At 23.2% G+C, this 21,405-nt stretch overlaps 8 protein-coding genes across 8 annotated transcripts; 4 read left to right on the top strand and 4 right to left on the bottom strand.

The window, feature by feature from the left end:
• Positions 1 to 84: 84 nt before the first annotated feature.
• PCHAS_1442400 (small subunit rRNA processing factor, putative) lies at positions 85 to 1,542 on the bottom strand (the record flags this gene model as incomplete). Its single annotated transcript, XM_736275.2, has 2 exons — positions 85 to 331; positions 539 to 1,542. 2 exons carry the CDS (start codon positions 1,540 to 1,542, stop codon positions 85 to 87), a joined length of 1,251 nt encoding a protein of 416 aa, XP_741368.2.
• Positions 1,543 to 2,271: 729 nt separating this feature from the next.
• On the top strand, positions 2,272 to 2,841 carry PCHAS_1442300 (rRNA-processing protein, putative; the record flags this gene model as incomplete). Its single annotated transcript, XM_736596.1, has 1 exon — positions 2,272 to 2,841. The coding sequence occupies one exon, from the start codon at positions 2,272 to 2,274 to the stop codon at positions 2,839 to 2,841; it is 570 nt and encodes a 189-aa protein (XP_741689.1).
• Positions 2,842 to 3,378: 537 nt separating this feature from the next.
• Positions 3,379 to 4,402, bottom strand: PCHAS_1442200 (conserved protein, unknown function; the record flags this gene model as incomplete). The annotated part of the gene is made up of 2 exons (XM_736594.2): positions 3,379 to 3,574; positions 3,735 to 4,402. The coding sequence occupies 2 exons, from the start codon at positions 4,400 to 4,402 to the stop codon at positions 3,379 to 3,381; spliced, it is 864 nt and encodes a 287-aa protein (XP_741687.2).
• A 986-nt stretch (positions 4,403 to 5,388) lies between these two features.
• PCHAS_1442100 (conserved Plasmodium protein, unknown function) lies at positions 5,389 to 7,922 on the top strand (the record flags this gene model as incomplete). The annotated part of the gene is made up of 2 exons (XM_016799734.1): positions 5,389 to 7,755; positions 7,878 to 7,922. The coding sequence occupies 2 exons, from the start codon at positions 5,389 to 5,391 to the stop codon at positions 7,920 to 7,922; spliced, it is 2,412 nt and encodes an 803-aa protein (XP_016654985.1).
• Positions 7,923 to 8,195: 273 nt separating this feature from the next.
• Positions 8,196 to 13,042, bottom strand: PCHAS_1442000 (isoleucine--tRNA ligase, putative; the record flags this gene model as incomplete). The annotated part of the gene is made up of 4 exons (XM_016799733.1): positions 8,196 to 8,283; positions 8,397 to 11,704; positions 11,824 to 12,655; positions 12,747 to 13,042. The coding sequence occupies 4 exons, from the start codon at positions 13,040 to 13,042 to the stop codon at positions 8,196 to 8,198; spliced, it is 4,524 nt and encodes a 1,507-aa protein (XP_016654984.1).
• Positions 13,043 to 13,805: 763 nt separating this feature from the next.
• On the top strand, positions 13,806 to 18,592 carry PCHAS_1441900 (conserved Plasmodium protein, unknown function; the record flags this gene model as incomplete). Its single annotated transcript, XM_016799732.1, has 3 exons — positions 13,806 to 16,794; positions 16,921 to 18,400; positions 18,499 to 18,592. 3 exons carry the CDS (start codon positions 13,806 to 13,808, stop codon positions 18,590 to 18,592), a joined length of 4,563 nt encoding a protein of 1,520 aa, XP_016654983.1.
• Positions 18,593 to 19,200: 608 nt separating this feature from the next.
• Positions 19,201 to 19,664, top strand: PCHAS_1441800 (splicing factor 3B subunit 6, putative; the record flags this gene model as incomplete). The annotated part of the gene is made up of 2 exons (XM_740043.1): positions 19,201 to 19,256; positions 19,391 to 19,664. 2 exons carry the CDS (start codon positions 19,201 to 19,203, stop codon positions 19,662 to 19,664), a joined length of 330 nt encoding a protein of 109 aa, XP_745136.1.
• Positions 19,665 to 20,250: 586 nt separating this feature from the next.
• Positions 20,251 to 21,210, bottom strand: PCHAS_1441700 (conserved protein, unknown function; the record flags this gene model as incomplete). The annotated part of the gene is made up of 1 exon (XM_740041.2): positions 20,251 to 21,210. The coding sequence occupies one exon, from the start codon at positions 21,208 to 21,210 to the stop codon at positions 20,251 to 20,253; it is 960 nt and encodes a 319-aa protein (XP_745134.2).
• Between the last annotated feature and the right edge of the window lie 195 nt (positions 21,211 to 21,405).

Here is a 21,405-nt window from a genome sequence, read left to right as displayed (position 1 = left end):
GATTTCTACATATTTTGAAAAAGGATATACAAATTAATTTCATAAGTATATCATTGTAGAAATGGTGTGATTTTTTTTGATTTATTAATTTAAAAAGTGTGACAATTTTGAACAAATAGTTACAGGCGATAATTTAAAATCGGATAATTTAATATGATAATTAAAATGAATATTTTCTTCATTTCGATTTTTTGTTTTTTCCATAAAATATGTTAAATTGTAACTATTCGAAAGGGAAAGGAAGAAAGAATATTTTCCATTTGAAACTTTTAATTTATCTGCAAACTTTTTAGCGTCTGTTGGAAATCCATCATTTGATATCCAAACGCACCTGAAAAGAGAAAAAGAAAAATCGGTGTGTGCAAAAAAGGTCGTTAATATATTTTGACAAAATATATCATTTTACTATTTTATTATATTGAGTGTGGGAACAAAATATACGATTGAAAGAAATAATTTTGGCACTTGAATACACAAAACTGTGTAATAAAATGACATATGTACATATTCTTTATTTACAACATTTTTTATTTCTTACGTTGATGATCCAACATAGTATTTCACTGGGTTGGGAAGAATTTTTAAGAGAGTGTTTTTATTTTCATCAGTAACAATATTATTTTTCATCAAACTTAACATAACTTTTTTAAATATGAAAAAATTTCTAGGTACACGAAATATAGGGGATACATAAATTAATAGCCCATTTATAGTATGAATATATATTTGTATTTGTTTTTTTTTATTAATAATTGAATCTCTAAGACTTAATAATGTAAAAAATAAAATATCTAATCTGATATTATCAAGTTTATTTTTAATATTATCTCTTGTTTGTTGTAAATTTTGTCTTTCTCTATAATTTCGAGTTATATCTATTAATTCATCAAGACTTTCTAATTTCTTTTCGAGAAAATCCATATGCTCATCGGCATTAATTACACTGCTTTTGTTTTTTATACTTGTTATAGCTAGTGGGCTAAACACGAGGAAAAAATTGTAAACCCTATCTTGTTCGTTCTCATCATTTTGCTCGTTTTCGCCATTTTGCTCGTTTTCGCCATTTTGCTCGCTTTCGTCATTCTTCTCGTTTTCTTCATCCTGTTCAGAATTTTTTTTAAGGCTGTTTATATAATCAACATAGTTAACATTTTTTGTATCGGAGTTTTGATTATTTAAACAATTTTCATTATCCTTCGAATTTGAAGCAGTTGCATTATCCGTTTTTGTAGAATTTATGTCAATATCTGATTCGTCATTGTTTTTATAAATTCCCATATCATCTGAATCATAATTATATGAATAATTTTGATGATCCCAATTTTCATTTTTGTTAAAAGGTATAATATTTTTTTTACCCAAGGCAATATAATTACTATTATTTTTTCGAAAATCGTTTTGTCTATCTTTTATATTATTTTTTTTATTTTTGTTCTTAAATTTGGTGTTCCATTTTTGGTTGTTTTTCTTATCCATGTAGTTGTTGTGTCTTTTCGCGCTGTTCCCCTTTTCTTTAAAATTCTTTCGCATGTTCTCCCCCATTTTTCAAGCTTATAGTTTATGTACTGTGCATATATATTTTATACATATATATATCTATTCATTATTCGGATATATACATACGCACGTCATACATACAATATTCTCCATAAATGAACTCACCAAAATGGCTTTATTTATATTAAAAAGGGTTGAAAATAAAACCAGTTCAATATTATGTACGTATTTTAATTTTATATATCATTTTTTTTCAGATAAAGAATGTTAACTAATTTAAAAATGTATGCATAAAAATGTATTAACAAAAGTAAACAATTATCAGTTTCAAAAAAAAAAAAAAAAAAATTATTCATCCTCTGATTATATTTTGCATAGATCAAGGAGGTGGTAAAAAATAATTAACTTCATTTTTTCGTTTATAAAATATTTCATCAAATTTAACAAAAAAATATTGAGAAAAAAAATAAAAATAAATTAACGTATTTAATAAAAAGTTCCAGTAAATAAAAATAATACGTATGAAAAAAACAATGTCGTTTCTATATTTTGCCATGATAAAAAATAGTCAACCAATAAATATAAGAGAATAAAATATACATATATTTATACATACATATTTTCTCAACAAATTATATCTTATTTAAGATGATAAGAGTAAAGAAAGTATAAAAATAAAAAAAGCTGCTATCCCAATAGTATACCAAAATATGTTACCATAAAACAGAGTCATCGTTTCGTTTTCCTATTCTATTTGTAAATTTTCAAAAAAAAATGAAAAAAAAAAACATATTTTTAAACAAACATCATATTAAAAATAAAAACTTCCAGAGAAAGAAACAAAAGTATTTTACTGATAAAAAGTTTTTACGAAAATTCAAAAAAATCAAAGAACTTAATGAACCACAAACTGAAATCGTTAAGAGTGACCCCATCAAAAATTTCTTCTTTACTCCAACTACTGAAGTAGATAACAAAGAAGAGGACACAAATGAAGATAACAAAGATACGAATACAAATAATGAGAGAGAAATAAAAACATCTGATCATTCAGAAGGTTCGGAATCAGATGATGATGATCAAAATGTAAGTTCCAAATATAATAACACAAAAAAAAAAGGAAGTAAAACTGATATTTATAGGAAAGAATTAAGTTTGGTAGAAAAAAATAAACAAGGAAAATTATCAAAAGAAGAGAAAGAAGAATTATTTTTAAAAAAAAAACAAGAAAAAGATGAAAAAAAAAAAATACGATTTCAAAAATTTAAAAGGTTAAATCAAAAAACGAAGAAAGGACAACCTGTTATGAAAAATTTAATAAACCATTTAATAAAAAAAATTTAAACCCTGATTTAGTCATTCTCATGTTTTGTAAATACGAAGTAGTCATATGGACAGAACCACGTATCAACTGTACATCTTTTGAAAGTATTATCACAAAATGAGAAGCGAAAAGAAATCACTTTTCTCTCGTCATACTTATAATTATTTTTTTTTTTATACTTTTTATACTTTTTATATTTTTTTGTTTTGTTTTTGTTTTTCAATTAGTAACATTTTTCACTTTAAATAATTAAGAAAATAAAAGATGACAAGCATATGCATTGTCTTTATAAATTGACATAAATTAACACCTCATAAAATATGGTGTAAATATTATTTGTTTATTAAAAAAATTGCATATTTATAAGCAAATTATAAATATTTTGCATTCATTTAAAACATAACAAAAACATAGGTTTATCGAAAACTCGAGTATACATTAATTATGGAAAAAATCAAATAGTCAAATGTGTACATGTATATGTACGTATTTATTTGGATCATCCTGGTACGTCACCATTTCTACTGCTTCTACCTGTTTCTGTGCATTTTATTTATTTATTTTTTCTTTGTGTTTGTCTTGGATTCCTTATTTTTTCTTTGCTCCGCCATTTTTAGATCTCGCTCCCATTTAAGCATCTTCATCTTTTTTAGTTCTACATTCTTTTTTTTAAACATGTTTTTTGATGATATGTCTTCCATTTTGATTACTCCACTTTCGCTAACGTACAGAATGGGCACTAAAAATACTTTCCTAAAAAGGGAAAAAGTAGAAAAATTTGAAATACACCACCGGAATAAGCCTAGCCAATTAGCCAATTAGCCAATTAGCCAGTTAGCCAATTAGAACACTAATGCATGCACAAGGCATAGTATACATGCAAATACGTATGTAAATGTGGATCCGCTCTAACCTTAGATACGCTCGTAGTGGCATATTGTTTGTGGCAATAAAAAATTTTTTTTCGTTATTATTTTTTACTAAATCGATTATGCATTTCATAGAGTCAGACAAATCATCGTCCTTCTCTTTTTCGCCACCCTCGTTTTGTTCAACTTTGTCCTCACCGTGGTCATTTTCAGCATGATTTTCTTTTTCTTTTTCTTCTTCTTCAACTTGGTTTGTGTCTTGATTTGGTTGGTTGTCCTTCGTTTTTGTACCTCCTATTTGATCATTATATAGGCTGTCAAAATTGTGAGTTGCTTTTATTTGATTTTCAAAAAAATTATTTGGGGAAAATATATAATTATTTTCTTTTTTGATTTTTTTTACATATTCATTAACAGAATTCTTAATATTATTTTCATTATGGCCACATTTATAATGTGTTATTTTTCTAATACCATATGCAGTTTCTTCATTATTTATTTCTTTTGTATAATTTGATATACATTTTGTTGTCATAATTAATATCTGTCTGTTTATTAATTTTGTTAATTCATCTTTTAAAGGAATCTTATGAATAATACAAATATTTAAAAATGTTTCATCGATAATTATTTTAAGAGGTTCAGATACTTGTAAAAGAGAACAGCATGTTATCAACTTTTTTTTGAATTCCTTTTTCTTGTCGATTTTCATTTTGTTTTTATAAAAAAATTGTTTTGCTATATAATAAGGGTTGCTTATCTCTTTGAGGTTTTACTTTTTATAAATCATGAACATACGGAAGCATATATCCATTTGTCATTCTTCATTACATGATCAATTATTACATAATATCCAATAGTACTTTTTTTAAGCCGTACAAATTATCAACAAATAAACATATTATTCATATAAATTATGTCAAATGCCATATATTTTTTTTTTAATTATATAACTCAAAAGTTGTAATTAAAGGATATTCATAAAATATACTACTTTAGAAATATTATAGATATATTTATTTTTTTTTTTTTTTTTTGTAAATTGTCTTTTCTCCAACTAGCATTTTTCAGCATATCCATATAATAAGAGGAAAAAAAGATCCCCACAAAAAATATAATCATAAAAAATCGTTTTAATTATGGCTACAATAAATGTATTAACAAAATAGTTATTTATTTATTTTTTAATTTATTTTTCAATTTATATGTTCTAAAAAAATATACAAAATACAACACATAATAAGCATACTTAATATACTACAACATTGCATATGCTATATTTTTTTTTTTCATTTTTGTCGAATATTTTTTATTTACCATCCATATCTACACAAAATATTTTATCCTTACTTAGAAACAAATTAAAGTCATCTATTTATGTTTTCTTTCGCTTATTTATTTTTTTTCCGAAAAAAAAATTTGAAAAAAATAAATAATGAATGATAATTTTATTAAATATACAAAAAAAATATGACAAAAGAGAAAAAAAAAATAAGTACAGCACGTATTTGATATTTTCTTCATACGGTTAAATGATAAATCGATATATTAACAAAATTATTTTTGTATATACAAATTTTTTTTTGTAACCTTGAATAATTTTATTTTTTTATGCAAAACAATACACAAAAAGTATTATACAAAATTACAAGGTATTAAAATTAAAAGAGGGGAACAAAAAATATATATATATAAAATATGAATCAAGATAATATTAATTTGGAAAATGAAAATTATACTAACGAGGTTACAAATACTGATCAGCTAAATTTGGGAAGTAAACAAAATGATGGAACAAACATTGAATTAGATAATACAAAATCAAATATATATATGAATACACAAATGATTTCTGAAAATAATGTTATAAACTCCTTGGGTAACCAGATTGATGGTCAATATCCCGAAAATGGTGGATCCAATAATAATTATCCTCAAGCAAGGGAAGACATAAATTTTTATAACAACAATGAAACACAAAATGGTGACATACACAATGATCAAAACAAAAATGTTGGTGAAGAAGGTTATTCTGAAAACTTTTCCAAAGATGATGGAGTAAATAATAAAACAGTTAATGAAAAAAATAAAAAATCTATGAGTGGTGAAAAAGAAAAAATTTTAATGAGACCTACTAATACCGTTTTAAGAAATATTGTTACAAAAAGATCAGCAAATATCAAAAATAGTATACATAATATATTTTTTTCAAATGTTAGTGCTATGACATTTGATCCATGTATCGATCCTATTAATAAATCAGACGATAAAAGTAAAAAGGATTCCAATTTGGATAGCAAATTCGATTTTGTCAATGATTTTACAAAAGGTGATGAACATAGTGAGAATACAGCAAAAGACGAACTAAATTATATTTATAAAATTTTAAATTTAGGTTGTGCTGCATCACAAGAGGATGAACAAGTAGAGGTAACTGAAAAGGGGGAAGAAATAAAACGAATAAAAAATGAAATTGTTAATCTATATAATAAAAAATCGGATGATGAAGCACTAACATTAGAAGAGTGCTTATTAAATATACAATCAGATAAAAATATAATTGAACTTTTATTTTATATTTTAAAAAATCATAAAATAATAAATAAAAAATATAGTCAGCAATATTATTATATTAAAAATGATAAAATGAATTCAAATATTTTAGATTATGAAACAGTTACAAATATTCATAAAGAATGGAGGAATGTTAATAATATAAATAATGAAACACAAAATTATAATTTATTTAATATAAATCAGAATAATAATGAAAAAATGCAAAATTTAAATGAATATACAAAAACGAATTATAGCCAAGGTGGTTTTTTTTCATTTTTTAGAAATACAAATGAAGTACCTTCTGAAAATCTTGAAAAAAATATGATAAACCAGATGGAAAACATTGGAGATGATACTAACATGGATAAGGCTCTCCTTAGTGAAATAGATAATAATTATGATGAGAAGAACCATACTACAAATCAAGGGAATACAAAAGATTTATATAAATGTGTTAGTTGCGAACAAGTATGTATGCATGTGTATTATATATTAAAACCAAATAATATTAAAAATATATCCTACGGTGTTTTAGATAAATGTGTATGGTGTAGTAACTGTTATAGCTCTTCGAAATATCCAAACATTTTAAATAGCTCAAATTTTGTCAAAGTGAATGTTCCATATTCATTTTCGGAAACACAATGGACTACTTATGAGATAGAAAAATTAATTGATGGTGTTTGTAAATATAAAAATAATTGGGATCAAATTAGTCAATATGTTAAAACAAAAACACCATATGAATGTATATATAAATTTATTTCTATGCCATTATCAAATCCATATTTTGATATAGATAATGCACTTAATATTAATAATATATCTTTTCAATCCTATAAACAAAATAATACTCTTCTCTCTCTCCTTTCATTTATATGTAATTATATTAGTCCATATATTGGCGCTTATGCAGCTAAAAAAATTGTTGATATTATTTTAAAAAAACAAAAAGATTTTCAACTAAATCAAGCTAATAATACAGAAAACCGTGAGCAAAATGAAAATGCCAATACAGCCACATCACAAGACGGAGCTAAACTAGAACAGACAGCAAATCAAGAAATGGTATCCTCTTCAATTGATAACACACAAAATGATCATGAAAATAATCAAGAAGGTAACAACCCTGGACAAGTTGACACATCAAATGGCATTACGTACAAACGAGAACAAGAGGAAAATGATTTAGCAAATGGCGAACAAAATAATGAATCACAAAAAGGTAATAAAACAGTAGGTGATGAAAATATGAACGTAAACAATAATGGGAATAATAATGCTCAACCGTCTACTTACATTTTAAAGGAAAAAGATATGCAAGAAATTCATAATACTATTATTAGTGCTTCAAAAAAAAGAGCTAAACAGCTAGCTGATCTAGAAAAACATAATATTAAAAAATTATTAAGAGAACTAGCCATTATAAATACTAAAAAAGTTAAATTAAAGTTGAAACAATATCAATATCTTCAAAACTATTTTGAAATACAAAATCAGTTAATGGTAAAAAATTCACAAAATATGAAAATGTAAAATTTATAAATATTGTGTAACCTTTGTAGGCATGTTACATATTATATATGCACATGTAATAATATCAATTTGATATTATTTTATTTTTTTAGGAAAAAAAACTATCCCATGTAGAAAATAAGGACACAGGAGCATAAATTGTTATTTTTTTTTATTATATATTAAAACAATTTTAAAAGCTATTATTTGCAACTTTCATTATTGTAGTTGCTTTTCATTTTTTGTATTTTTTAATAATATATTATATGCATGCATGTATTGTTTGTGCATACATATCATGTTTAAAATAATATTCCGCCTTGGTAGGTTGTTTTAATTAGCACCTCTTACTACTATATATAATTTATCACTTTTAAAAATATAAAAATGCAGTTAACATTTTAAAGAATTAAAAACATTTATAACTATAATTATAAATATTTTTTTATGATATCCAAACATCTTGGGCAAAAAAAGTTCTCCTTAAAGAAACTCACTGTCTCACCGTACATCCAGCACCTGTACAAAAAAAAAAAAAAAAAAAGAGCATAAATAATATGAACAGTGAATAAAAATATGAACAAGCAATAAAAAATTAAGATAAAGCTAAACATGTGAAAATGGCTAAATACCTGGAACATCGGTGTGATTCTGATTTTTTTATTCCTATACTTAAGTTTGCATATTTAGTGTGTTCGTCAAAATTTGATATATTTTCAAAATCATTTTTTTGGTCATCTTTCTGAAAAAAGTCTTCAGAAATGTTGGTCTCGTTTGTATTGCTGTTCATAATATTAGTAAGGAGAGGGATTTTATATGTTTTATAATTTTCATCCATTTTTTGAATATCGGATAAATCATTACATAGAATAATATTCGATACATTGAATACAAATCGAAGATCATCATTATTATTAAAATTGTCTAGTGGACTCACATTTTTCAAAAACTGTTTTAATAAATTAAGAACTTCATCATTATCACAGTAAATATAAACTATGGCTAGTAATGAATTTGAAAAATAAGAATTTAGCTGTTTATGAATATAATATTTTATTAAGAATAATATGTCTAAATTAACTTCTTTATAATTTTTTATTTTTGGAAATGGTAGTGAAAATATTGATTTTATTTTCCCATTTATTTTTTTTAATTTATTTAAATTGCTATTTTTCAAATTTCGAAAACTTTGATATAAATCCTCACATAAATGTGGTGTTATAGGTGCCAATATTCTTAACAAGTCAATAATAATTTTGTAGAAAACCTTTTGACAATTTCTTCGATTTATAGAATTTTTTTCATGTATATATAATCTATCTTTACTATAATCAATGTATATTGCTAAATCTTTATGTATAAAGTTTAATATATATTTAATAAGTAATTGTAATTGAAAATTTTTATAACTGTTTAAACAATTTTTAATTAAGCAATCTTTTTTATATAATATATATTTGTCCATAATTTGAAGGCTATTATATTCTATTTTTTTTTCTGCAAAATTTAAATCATATATATTATTTAATAAAAATTTAAGGGTGTTATATATTTTTAAATATATATGTTTGTTAATATTTTCTAATATATCATGACTAATAGAAATATTTCGGTCTAAAAAGTTATAGCAGCACACCCATAACCTCACAATATCAGCATTGAACTTTTTTTTTTCCTTGATATTTTTTGTAAAATCGTCAAATTGATTATGAACATTTTTCATTTCTTTACATGAGTTGTTAATACGTTTGTCTTTGTCATCATTTTCGTTCATATGCAGCGTCGAATTGGGTTGGCATTTTTCCACTGGTACATTCACATTTTTCGCCAAATTTGGGGCCCCATTATTAATTCCTAAAAATATATCCCTTGGAGAAATGACATTATTTAAGCTTTTACTCATTTTGACATTATTTTGATCGACAACATAATTATGAACTATAACATTTTGTATAGGCAGATATTTTTCAAAAGATGGAAAATCTGTATTTTTTCCATTTATATAATTTAAAATAAAATAAATAAAAAAAAAAGATTGGAACCATCCTCTTATTTGATCTATTCCTTCACAACATAAAAATATTGATAAGTCATTTTTGTATATCTCATTTTTTTTATTACTATTAAAAATTATGTCACCAATTTTATTTATTTTAAAATAATTGTTTTTATTTTTTATTTCTTTTATTATATTTTTATAATTTGTTTGTGGATCAAATATTTTTTTGTTTTCAATAATATTTTTAAGTAAGTCCATTTCGTTGAAATTAGCATTTTGTGTTATTTCTTTATATATGTCATACATATAAAATGATCGTATATCTGGTTTGATATTCAAATATTTATCGTTTCTATACCAATGTAGTATAGCTTTATCTTCTTTGTCTACAAATTTGTTATTATAAAGCTTGTTAGTATATTCATTTTTAAGAGCTGATAAAATTTTCTTCAAATAGATATTATATAGGACATGCTTACACATGTGTAAAACATAGAGATATGAAACTGAGGAATCAAACCATACATCCATGATTTGATTTTTAAAACTTATTTTTTTATTATTATTTAATTTAATATCATTTAATGGAATATTTAATCCCCAATATTTTTGTCTACTTAAACACCATTCATTTCGATTTTCCATTGTATTTATTAAATAATTTTTATTATTATTATTTAAAAAATTTATATTTTTTATGCCTTTAAAAAAATATTTATTATTTTTTATTTTTTCAATATCTATATAAATTTGTAATAATGATTTTACCTGAACCGGTGTGTGCGACCGCCAATCAAATGGGTATGAATGTTCATACGGAAAATAAAAAAATATATTTTCATAAAAGGCGTAAAAAAATAGTAAATGGGAATTATTTTGATTTATGTTAATTTTGGTACACCTTTGTTTACAATTGCTATTTTCGTCATTTTTCAAAAATTTTAATATTGATGATTGGTTTGGTTGATCTTCATACTGCTTTACCAAATGAATGTTTTGCCTACACTTTTCAATTACCATTTTATTATACTCTTCTTTCAAATCGTCATTTTCATCAATAGCATTTTGATTAGTAAGATCAAATAAAAAATTGCTATCTTTGCCCTTCCCCTCGTTATTTACTTTGTCTGTCTCTTCTCCACTCTTTGCTTCCTCTAAATTGTTTTTCGTATCATCATAATTTGAATTATTTAAATATACCTTTTTGAGTTCATTATTTTTGTAATACAAATTATAGTCAGTAAACCCATGTGATGGTGCAATATGGACAATGCCTGACCCAAAATGCTCATCCACTTCATTTTTATTAACCAATAAAAATTTATTTTCTTGCTTGTTAATAAAATTATAGTATGTAGAATCATTAAAACAATTTCCTTGTAATGTTGCAATAGTTTTAAATTGAATAATTTTATTTTTTTTACTATAAAATTTTTTAAAATTTTCATAAAACATATCAAATGATTTATCACATATAAGAAAATATACACTCTCTGAATTTTCATATGTTCCTTTTACAATTCTATATAAATATTTATCATGTATTAATAATGCTTTATTATTAAATATTGTATATATTTGTGTCGTGAATACTAAAATTTTTATATTCGATAATAAACTATTTCTTATTTTGTTTACTAATATTTTCAAATAATTATTGTTTGAAATATTATTTCCTTGTATATAATTTGCAATCATTTCATAGTTGTTTTGACAAAAGTCTATTTCTTCCTTACTTAGTTGGATCATTTCATTTATTAATTTGTTTTCTCTAATGTTGTTTATAATGGCTAACAAATAATTATCTCCTACTTTATTAAAATTATAAAAAAAGTAAAAGGAATTGCAAACCCGATTTTTGTATATTATTTCGCTATCTGAAAGTACCGTCTTTGTTGCATGACTATGATATATGGGTCGATTGCTAATGTACACGTATTTCTAAAAAAAAAACAAAAATGAATAAAGCTATATAAAGAATTATGAAGAAATGTCGAAACGGTTTAACAATTGACGAAACCCATTTTTATGTACAGACTATACATATCAGCTAGGCATACCTTTTTGAGAAGGCTTTCAAAAACGCTTCTCTGAATTTGCTCATACAATTTGTAAAACGTAATGTAAGAGTAGTTCCAATATCCCCATATTCCATACGAGATTAAAGAAATGAATTGTTTGTTTATAAAATGGGAAGAGTATAATTTACATAAGGTTTTAAAGTTGTCTACCTTCCTTTTCATTACATCATTTTCAGTTTGGTTGTTCAGACCGTTTATAGATTTATATTTTTGAAATAAATTTCCATGAAATAAATTATTGAGTTCCTTCTTTTTTACAAGGGCTCGTATTTTACTAAATATATGACTAGGGGGACTAGTGTAAATATTTGGGCATCCGATTTTGTTAAACGGATAATCATTTAAATTAATATCTTGCACATTATTTATTTTTAATAACTTCATAACATTATATTCAATAGGCAAACCATGAGTATCAAATCCATGTATTAATAATACAAAAAAATTTTTTAATAAAAAAAACTTTAAATATATATCTTTTATTATTTTATTTAATATATGGCCAATGTGAATATCATTATTTGCATATGGTGGACCATCATGTATAATTTTTATTTTTTTAATTAATCTATTAAATAAGTTGGATAATATATATTTTTGTTTTTTCGTCTTTTTTTTTGAAAATGATTTTAATTCGTTATGTTTGCTAGCATGTTTTATTTCATAGGTTAAACTGTTTTTGGAGACACCCCTTATTGTCTCCCTCTCCAAATTGTCTTTATCATCATTATATATATATTTTTTTATATTTGAAAAGTTTCGTTTTTCGTATATATTGTTTTTGTTCCATAACTCTTGCACCAATATTTGCCTAAAAAGAAAAAACATCAAGAAGTGTAAAAAGTGGGTGAACAAAACGTTTACATAATTTAGTTTGTATATACTTTCTTCACAGTTCCTACCTTTCAAAACTGTTGTAGGTAGTTGGTAAAAATTGGGTAGGCAAATTAATCGATTCCTTTATCACATCCTTAATACTTTTTTTATGCTCATTTAATTTGATTGTATATTTGTATACATTCTTAACAGGGTTTATAAAATTTAATGATTTATAATTTTTTAAAGGAAATAAAAATTTATTACTACTAGCCAAAATGGTATTATTATTTTTTTTTTTTATATATAAAGACACACACTTTAAAAAATTTATATAAGTTAATAAAAATAGGAATACTATAAAAAATGGGCATTTAATCATTGTATTTATTTTAACTACATCATCAATATGTTTTCTATATGCCTACTTTTAACCATAGTACTATAAAAGTAAAAGAGCATATGAAAAATACACACATAAATATATGTATGCCTATAACCATCTCTGTATATTTATACAGTACCATATCGATGCACCACCAACTTTGTTAAATAAAACTTCACAACAATTTTAAAACAACAAAAAAAACACAAATCGCATTATTCCCATATTATGCTATTCATACTATAAAGTCGTTTAAAAGGAACAAAAATGAAGGTATACAAACTAAAAAAAAGTCAAAGAAAAAAAAACTGAAAAAAATTTGTATAATTAATATAAAAAAAAACAAAGAATTGACAAATAAACAAATGAATAAAGAACAATATAATAAAAATTGTTATAATAAATATATTTAACTTAGTTATAACCAAATTGAATAAAAAAAAAAATAAAAATTAAAAATGTTCTGTATATTTTGTAGTTTATTTTTTTTTTTTATTCCCCACCTTTGAGAGCCGCACTACGGAACTAAAAAATTTCCCACACCATTTATTACATATTTTAAAAATTTAAGAAACATTTTAATTAGTATTTAAAACTACATAAAGAGGAATCATTCAGAATATTCATAATGTTAAACTGGTCAGAAGAAATGAATAAAGCTTAAGTCAATTGCTTAGAGAAAATGCAGCGGGATCCTACATACATATAATAGGAAACCCCTACTGGTTCTCGAAAAAAAAATAAACGAATTAAACACAAAATGCTTACTAACAATGAAAATAAAATAAAATACTTAAAAGAAATTTTATATAGAGAAAAAAGTAAAAAAGTATATAAACATATATATTATACAAACAATAATAAACATCGTTTCAAAAATATAGGCTATTCAAAAAATATATATTATAGTAATGCATATAAAGAAAGGGTAGTTTTTTTATATAAAAATAAAACATTAATACAAATCATTGGAGCAATCAGATCAGAAAAATCTGTTTTTCTACCACCTTATGAACAAAATGGGGTGTATAAAAATATAGGGCCTAGCCAATTTAATGTCAATCATCATGCCAGAATAAACAATGAACAACCTATCCTTAAAGCAAACCAAAAATTGAATAAAACAAATAAATGCCTAACCAAAATAAATAAACTGTATAATGATGAGTCAAAATTGGAGGTAACCCAAATTAAGGATGGGGTGAATGGAAAAAAGACGGAGAGTGAAAGTAAACATATGCTTATTATTAATAAGTATATAGAAAGACATGAAAAAAATGAAAATAAAAAAAATAAGTTAATAATCAAATATGAGATAAAAAATTTAAATAATATTATGTTAATATTGCAAAAATGTCAAGAATACAATTATAGTAACTACACACTATTTGAAGATATAGTAAATAAGCTAATAGTATATATAAAAGAAAAATATAAAATTGTAGATTTAAAAAATTTAATAAAAATATCGAATCATTTTATAAAATTTAAATATTATAATGAAAACTATAATAATTATTTATTTATGTTTTTAGTCACTAGACAAATAATAAGTAACACAGACTTGGTACATATATTATATATAATTAAAAAAAATGAAAATAAAATAAATAATTTATATGCCTTATTAATATATAAAATCAATTTTATAATTATCCATAGATTATATTCATTTTCCTTATACGAGTTATATAACATTTTAAATTTTTATGCCCAAATAAATAAACATATTTCCATATTTAAAGAAAAGGAAGAGGGAACATATAAAAAAGGTCAGCCAATTTATAACATCTCATCAAGTTGTGAAAATAAAAAATATGTGCAATCTTCAGAAAATTTTAAACATTTTTATCAAATTGGAAATGATACTGTAGATAATTACAAATATGAAAAGGAAGTAACCAAAAAGAATTCTATAAATTTTATATTTCGTATGATAAGTCTTTTAAAAAATAAACAGATTCATATAGATCAACTATCTCGTGTTATAAACATTCCAGACTGTGTCAATCACCCTTTTTATTTCTACATAACAAACGAGATAAGCGATTTTTTTTTAAAAAAAATAAAAAATGAATATGTAATATATAATAGAACTGAACGAAAACGGTTATACAAAATACGAGACAAACTTTTACAAAAGGAAGAGTCTATAACGGAGAAAAGTAAAAACAAATGTCTTAACTCCAAAGTTGATTGTGATAAAGTTATAGTGCCCAAATTGACACAACTCAGTTTGATAGGCAAAATGAAAAAAAAAAAAATAGATGCAAGAATGTTTATACCTCTTTTAAGGATCCAAAACAGTGTAGGTAATAATAAGGTACTTGTTTTTTTTTATTACACATATAAACATATGAATATAAAATTTAATCCGAAAAGTTTAATAATAACATTTCATGTTTTTTCAAAATATTGGAAAAATATGAATACAGATGTTTTATATATGATAACAAATTTGATAGAACAAAAAATAAATTATTTTAATCATGACGATTTGGTAAGCATAATAGACAGTTATTCAAATATACCAAATGAAAAAATAAAAAAAAATAGTTTAAATTTTATAATACGATTTTTATTTAATAATAATAAAATAATATATTTAAACGATATACAAATTAAAATATTATTAAATTGTATTATCAACAAAAAAATGTATATTAATGATGATGCTATATATTATATAACAAATTTTATTTTAAATCATAAGCCGTATTATAAAAATTTAAAAAATGTGTATTTATATTTATTTTATCATTTCCATTTTAATAAAATAAATTCGCAATTTTTAAATTTTTTATATCTATCTATAATAACTAATAGAAAAGGGGTTGACGATTTTGGAGACTTGAATAAGCTGTTTTCCTCAACCTTAGTTATTTCAAAAAATGTAAAATATCAAAAAAAAATAAATAAAATAATCAACATATCTGTATTAGAAAAATTAAAAAATATTAACAATAACATTCGTTCTATATTCTTTTTAAATGATTTAAAAGACATAGTTAACTTCATTTTTTATTTGAATAAGTCTATATCGAGTAAGGTATATGTAGGGCATCCATCTCAGCTAAATAGTTACGAAATGTTGACAAAAGTTAATAAAACGTATCAAAGAAATAATAGAGGGAAGAATGAGAAAAAGGTTAACCAAACTAGGAGAGTACACTTTTCACAAAACTGCTTTAACGAAAACTATTTAATAACAACATCATTTGATATAAAAGTTTTAGTTTACATTAAGAATATTTTTTTACATTTTTTAAAGCAACAGAAAAATACTGTAGTGAGTAACGAGGTATTATACTTTTTAGTAAAAGGAGTAACCAATTTATATGAGTTACAAAAAAAAATAAATATACACACAAATAATAAATACACATATTTTTATATAAGCCAACAAGGAATTTGTAAAAAAAATAAAATTATAAATAACTATGCCCTAAAGACTATCCACGATATTAATAGAAAAATATTATTTTTTTTATCTCAATTTTCCAATAAAATATATTTTTTAAATTCAATTATGATAAAAAATGGTTATATATTTGATCAAGTTGACAAAAGAAATGAAGTCTTATCTTACATTCAAAATTGTATAGATCAACAAAAACATGCAGAAAACATTTTAAGATATTCCCTATTCTCAACCTTTTTAAGTTCCTACAAAATTATTGAAATATCCATGGACTTATTTTCAGCCACCTTTGGAAATGCACAATCAGAACAGATCGAAGAAAGGAAACGTAAGACATGCATAATAATATGAAAAAAGTAGTTGAGCATGTGATAAATGCTTCCATCTTTTCAACACAATAATTACGTTACATGTTTCTCATCATACTTATACATTTTACTTCCACCCCTTTTAGGCATAGACAAGCTGGAGCACGAATTGATGAGAGGCATACTATCCGGAATGAAGCAAAAAACAGACGAGAGAAAAAAAGAAAATTTATTTTCAATTATTTATAATGAGAAAAAAAAAAAAAAAAATAGTTCAAAAAAAGTTTTAAAAAACATGATATTAAGTTATAAGTGTAGTAAATATAATTATTTAAAAAAATATAATTATAAAAAAAATGTATATATGAATAGGATATTAAAAAATATGGATAAAAAAGCTTTAAGACGAAAAATTATTAAAATAGATAATCAGTTAAAATTAAATAATGACTTTAAAAATGTTAATAAGTATAGTAAATTTTTTATTTTAAAATTTCATAAAAATAAGATAAAAGCAACAAAAAATAAACTCATATTAAAGAATACAATTACAACAGTAGGACATATAGAATCGAATCAAATTATTGAATTACTTACTAGCATTCTTACTTTACATATTCGATATATTTTACGAAATATGTCTTACACAAGTGTGTGCAATAATAATAATGAATATTTAAGCGCCTATGAAAAAATAATAAAATATTTATTAAATTATATGATGGTATTAAAAAAGCCTCAAGCAACTAATTTGGATTATCCTATATATTTAAAATTAAATTTTTGTATAAATTTATTGAAATATGTATTCCCAAGACTATATCAAAATTATATTCACATATTAAGGTATTGGAAAAAAATAATAAATAAGAATTTATCAAATGAAAAGACGTTTAGAAATTATTTTGAATATGCTAATAGTGGAGAAATAAATCCGTCTGAAAAATTGAGTATCCATAATTTACAAAAAAATAATATAAACATATTATGTAACAATGACCATGATATTGTAAATAAGCAAGTAGACAGTAGTCCAACCAATTTGAATAAAAATAATTTTGTTAACTTATTAGCTTATCCATGTATATCTCAAACAAAATATAAATATAAATTAAAGACTAGTACCAATTATATATTTGAAAATAGTTTTTTTTTTAAGCAAGCTAATAATTATAAAAATATAACACACCATACTATTTATGAATATTATAGACACCTACAAAACTGTTCGAATCAACTTTATAAATATTTTATTAATTTAAAAACAAAATTAACAAAAAAGAAACGAAAGAAAAAAAAATATATATTTATCAATTCAAAATTAGTAAAAAAAGCTAGCCATTTTAAATTTGTACCACCTTCAAATTCTCTTAATATAATTAATGTAGAAAAAATTAATTTATTTCATAACCATTTAATAAAAGTTGATATAAAAAAAAATAACCAAATCTCAACTATTAACACATTTATATTTTTTATATCTTCATCCTTTAATCTAAACACTGTTGTAAAAGCAAGCACAAATTTTTCTCAAACAAAACATGAACCCAATCAGACCTTCCTTCAGCGAGATACCTTTTTAGTCTTATTTTTGGCTCGCCTTATACTGGATCGGCAGTACGATAGGTAGGGACCAAAAGCAAAGACGCGGCATACTACTACGTATGTATATGCATATGTATTTTTATTTATTTACTACATATTTTTTCTACCGTTTTGCGCAGGTATGAGCTCGTCCCCATACACTCAGATAGTGTAAACAGCGCCCACCAAAAAAAACGCTTATATTTCCATTTATTAGGAAAATTATACACATAATTTTGGTACAATATTTATACTTAAAAAAATGCATATACTATATTAGTCATATATATATGCCATAAAATATGCATATCTTTTAAAGCAACAATTTTTAAATATTCTATTTTTTTCATTATATGCGCATAATTCTTTGTAATTAAAAAATTGCTAATTTTGCTTATGCAATTATATATTATATATAATTTATTAATTCGTTTTTTTAATTAAAAAAATTGTTATTTATAATTTTTATTTTTCATTATTATTTTTCATTATTATTTTTTCATTATTATTTTTATTTGGTTTACTTTTTAAAACAATTCAACATTAAATGGGTAATCCCTTGTTTTAAATATACAATTTATAAAAAAAATTTAATTCGAAATTTATATAAACAAAAACTACAGTAGAAATGAAAACCTAGTTTTATTCATAATTAAAAATATATCAAATTTTGGTAGTTTAATTATATAAAGTAGCAAGGCATAAAAATAAAATTTAAAAAAAAATAAATATTCATATATATATCTATAATAATGGAATAGTTATGTATAATTATAGCATATTATATTTTGCTTACTCAAAATTTACTACTTTTTAAAGCTTTAAGTTTTTTTTGTTTTTCAATGTCTAGAAGAAATATTCGATTACCTGCTGAAGTCAGCCGAATCCTTTATGTCAGGTTTGTGGATATGTTTTATATCCCAGAAATGTTACATTTGCTAGCGTTTGTATATGACTGTGCCACTGCTCTTCCATTTCGCAATGCTTTATCTTAATCTTCATTCATTTTAATTGCTTTGTTTATTTTCTTAGAAATTTGCCATACAAAATAACGGCTGAGGAGCTATACGACATTTTTGGAAAATATGGGACAGTCAGACAAATAAGAAAAGGGAATGCTGAAGGGACTAGGGGAACTTCATTTGTTGTTTATGATGATATATATGATGCTAAAAATGCATTAGATCATTTATCTGGTTTTAATGTTGCAGGAAGATATTTAGTTATTCTATATTATGACCCTGTTAAGGCACAAAAGAAAAAAGAATTACAAGAAAAATTAAAAAATGAAAAGGAATCATCATAAAAAAAAATAATTAATAATATCACTTATTAATCCTCACCAAAATATACTTACTTTTTACATAATAAATATAAGATCCTCACAAAATATTCAAACCAAATAAGTATAACCAACATGTAATAGGAAAATAGCGATATATCCTTTCTTTCCTCTATTTTTACTTTATCAATATATGTTTTTTTTTGTTAATATCATTTTTGTAATTCCTATTTTTCATTAGACAAAATATGTGTGCATCATTAAAGAAAATTATATATCATCAAATATAGTTTTCCTTTTAATATATATTTTTTTTTAATTTTCATTTCCATATGTTACTAGCCATTTTTTTAAGTAAAAAAAACAATATGAACAATTCATGCTAATTTTAAGTTTATATAAAAAATATCTTAACAAATAATAAAGTTTTATTTTATAATAAATATGCATATTTTTAAGCAGCTTTTAATTAATTTTTTTGCCTAATTCGATTAAAAAAAATAGACGAAAAAAAGGAAGGACAGGAATAAAAAATAGCCCTTTAAAATTGTGAAAATGTTTTAAAATAAAAAAAAAACAAAATAAACAATATTGCACAATAAACTTGTGTTTATTTCTTTTTGGGAACTTTTTGTTTGGGCTTATGCAAGTAGACATATCCACCTTTCATTGTGTATACATTCATTTTTACAATTTTGTATAATCGATGTGAAACAGATCCAACATATTTTTTATTATATCCATAGACATTTATTATTGTACCTGTTTTATCAACATCAATATTCACATATCTTTTGTGCATTGTTAATACTCTTGTAACATCAATATTTTTCGTACCAATACCTAAACGAACAAATAATTTTTTTACTTTTTTTTGTCTATAACTATAATTATTATTATCATTTTTATAATCATCCGAATTTTTATTTTCCTCTAAATTATTATTTGGGTTATCTTCTAACATTTTCACATCTTTTATATTATATTTAAAATTATAATATTGTTTTATATTATTTCTATAATTTTTTCGGATAGGTACATAATTTATATCTTCATAATAACATTTTACACCCTTTCCTGATAAAACTATTTGAACAGAATAACCACATGTTAAGTCTTTCATTTGATTTTCAATTGTTTTATTTTGAATACTATGTCTATTACAACTTGATATAATAGCAATATCTTTTTTTATTTTCCCTTCTTCTTCTATAAGCATATGATAAAATCCCATATTATAATTTTTACCAAAGAAATAGGAGCCCCCTAATTTGGATACCTTTCCAGGCCATTTTGTGAAATAAAAATTCTTTTTTTTGATTAAATTATTATAGAGAGGTTTTTCTTCATATTGATGCAAATTGTTCTTACCTACATTGGAGTCACAATTTTTTTCTCTTGAAAAAATACTATATCCATAGCTTCCCGAAACACCAAAATGCCTTTTAAAAGCAATATTTATACATTTCTTACTATATAGCAGTTTGTTAAATTTGTTAAATTTGCTCAATTCATAACCTCCTAATACCGTATTCAAATTATTCCCTTGGCGCAATATGTTAAATGACATTTTAAAAATTTGTGTTCCATTATTTCATTTGAAAAATCAAATAAGCAACCAATTAAATAAAAACTGAATGGTAGCTTTAAAAAGAATATTCGAAAACCGAATTTTATTTCATTGAAATCATATAATAACAAAAAACATCATTATATATTTTTTACTCATTTAAAAAGCTAATTGCTTACACACATAAATAAGTAG

The sequence above is a fragment of the Plasmodium chabaudi genome (assembly GCF_900002335.3).
Source record: "Plasmodium chabaudi chabaudi strain AS genome assembly, chromosome: 14".
In the NCBI taxonomy this organism is placed as follows: Eukaryota; Apicomplexa; class Aconoidasida; order Haemosporida; family Plasmodiidae; genus Plasmodium; species Plasmodium chabaudi.
The sequence above is the reverse complement of the archived record's forward strand: the minus strand, read 5'-3'. Positions and strand labels throughout refer to the sequence as shown.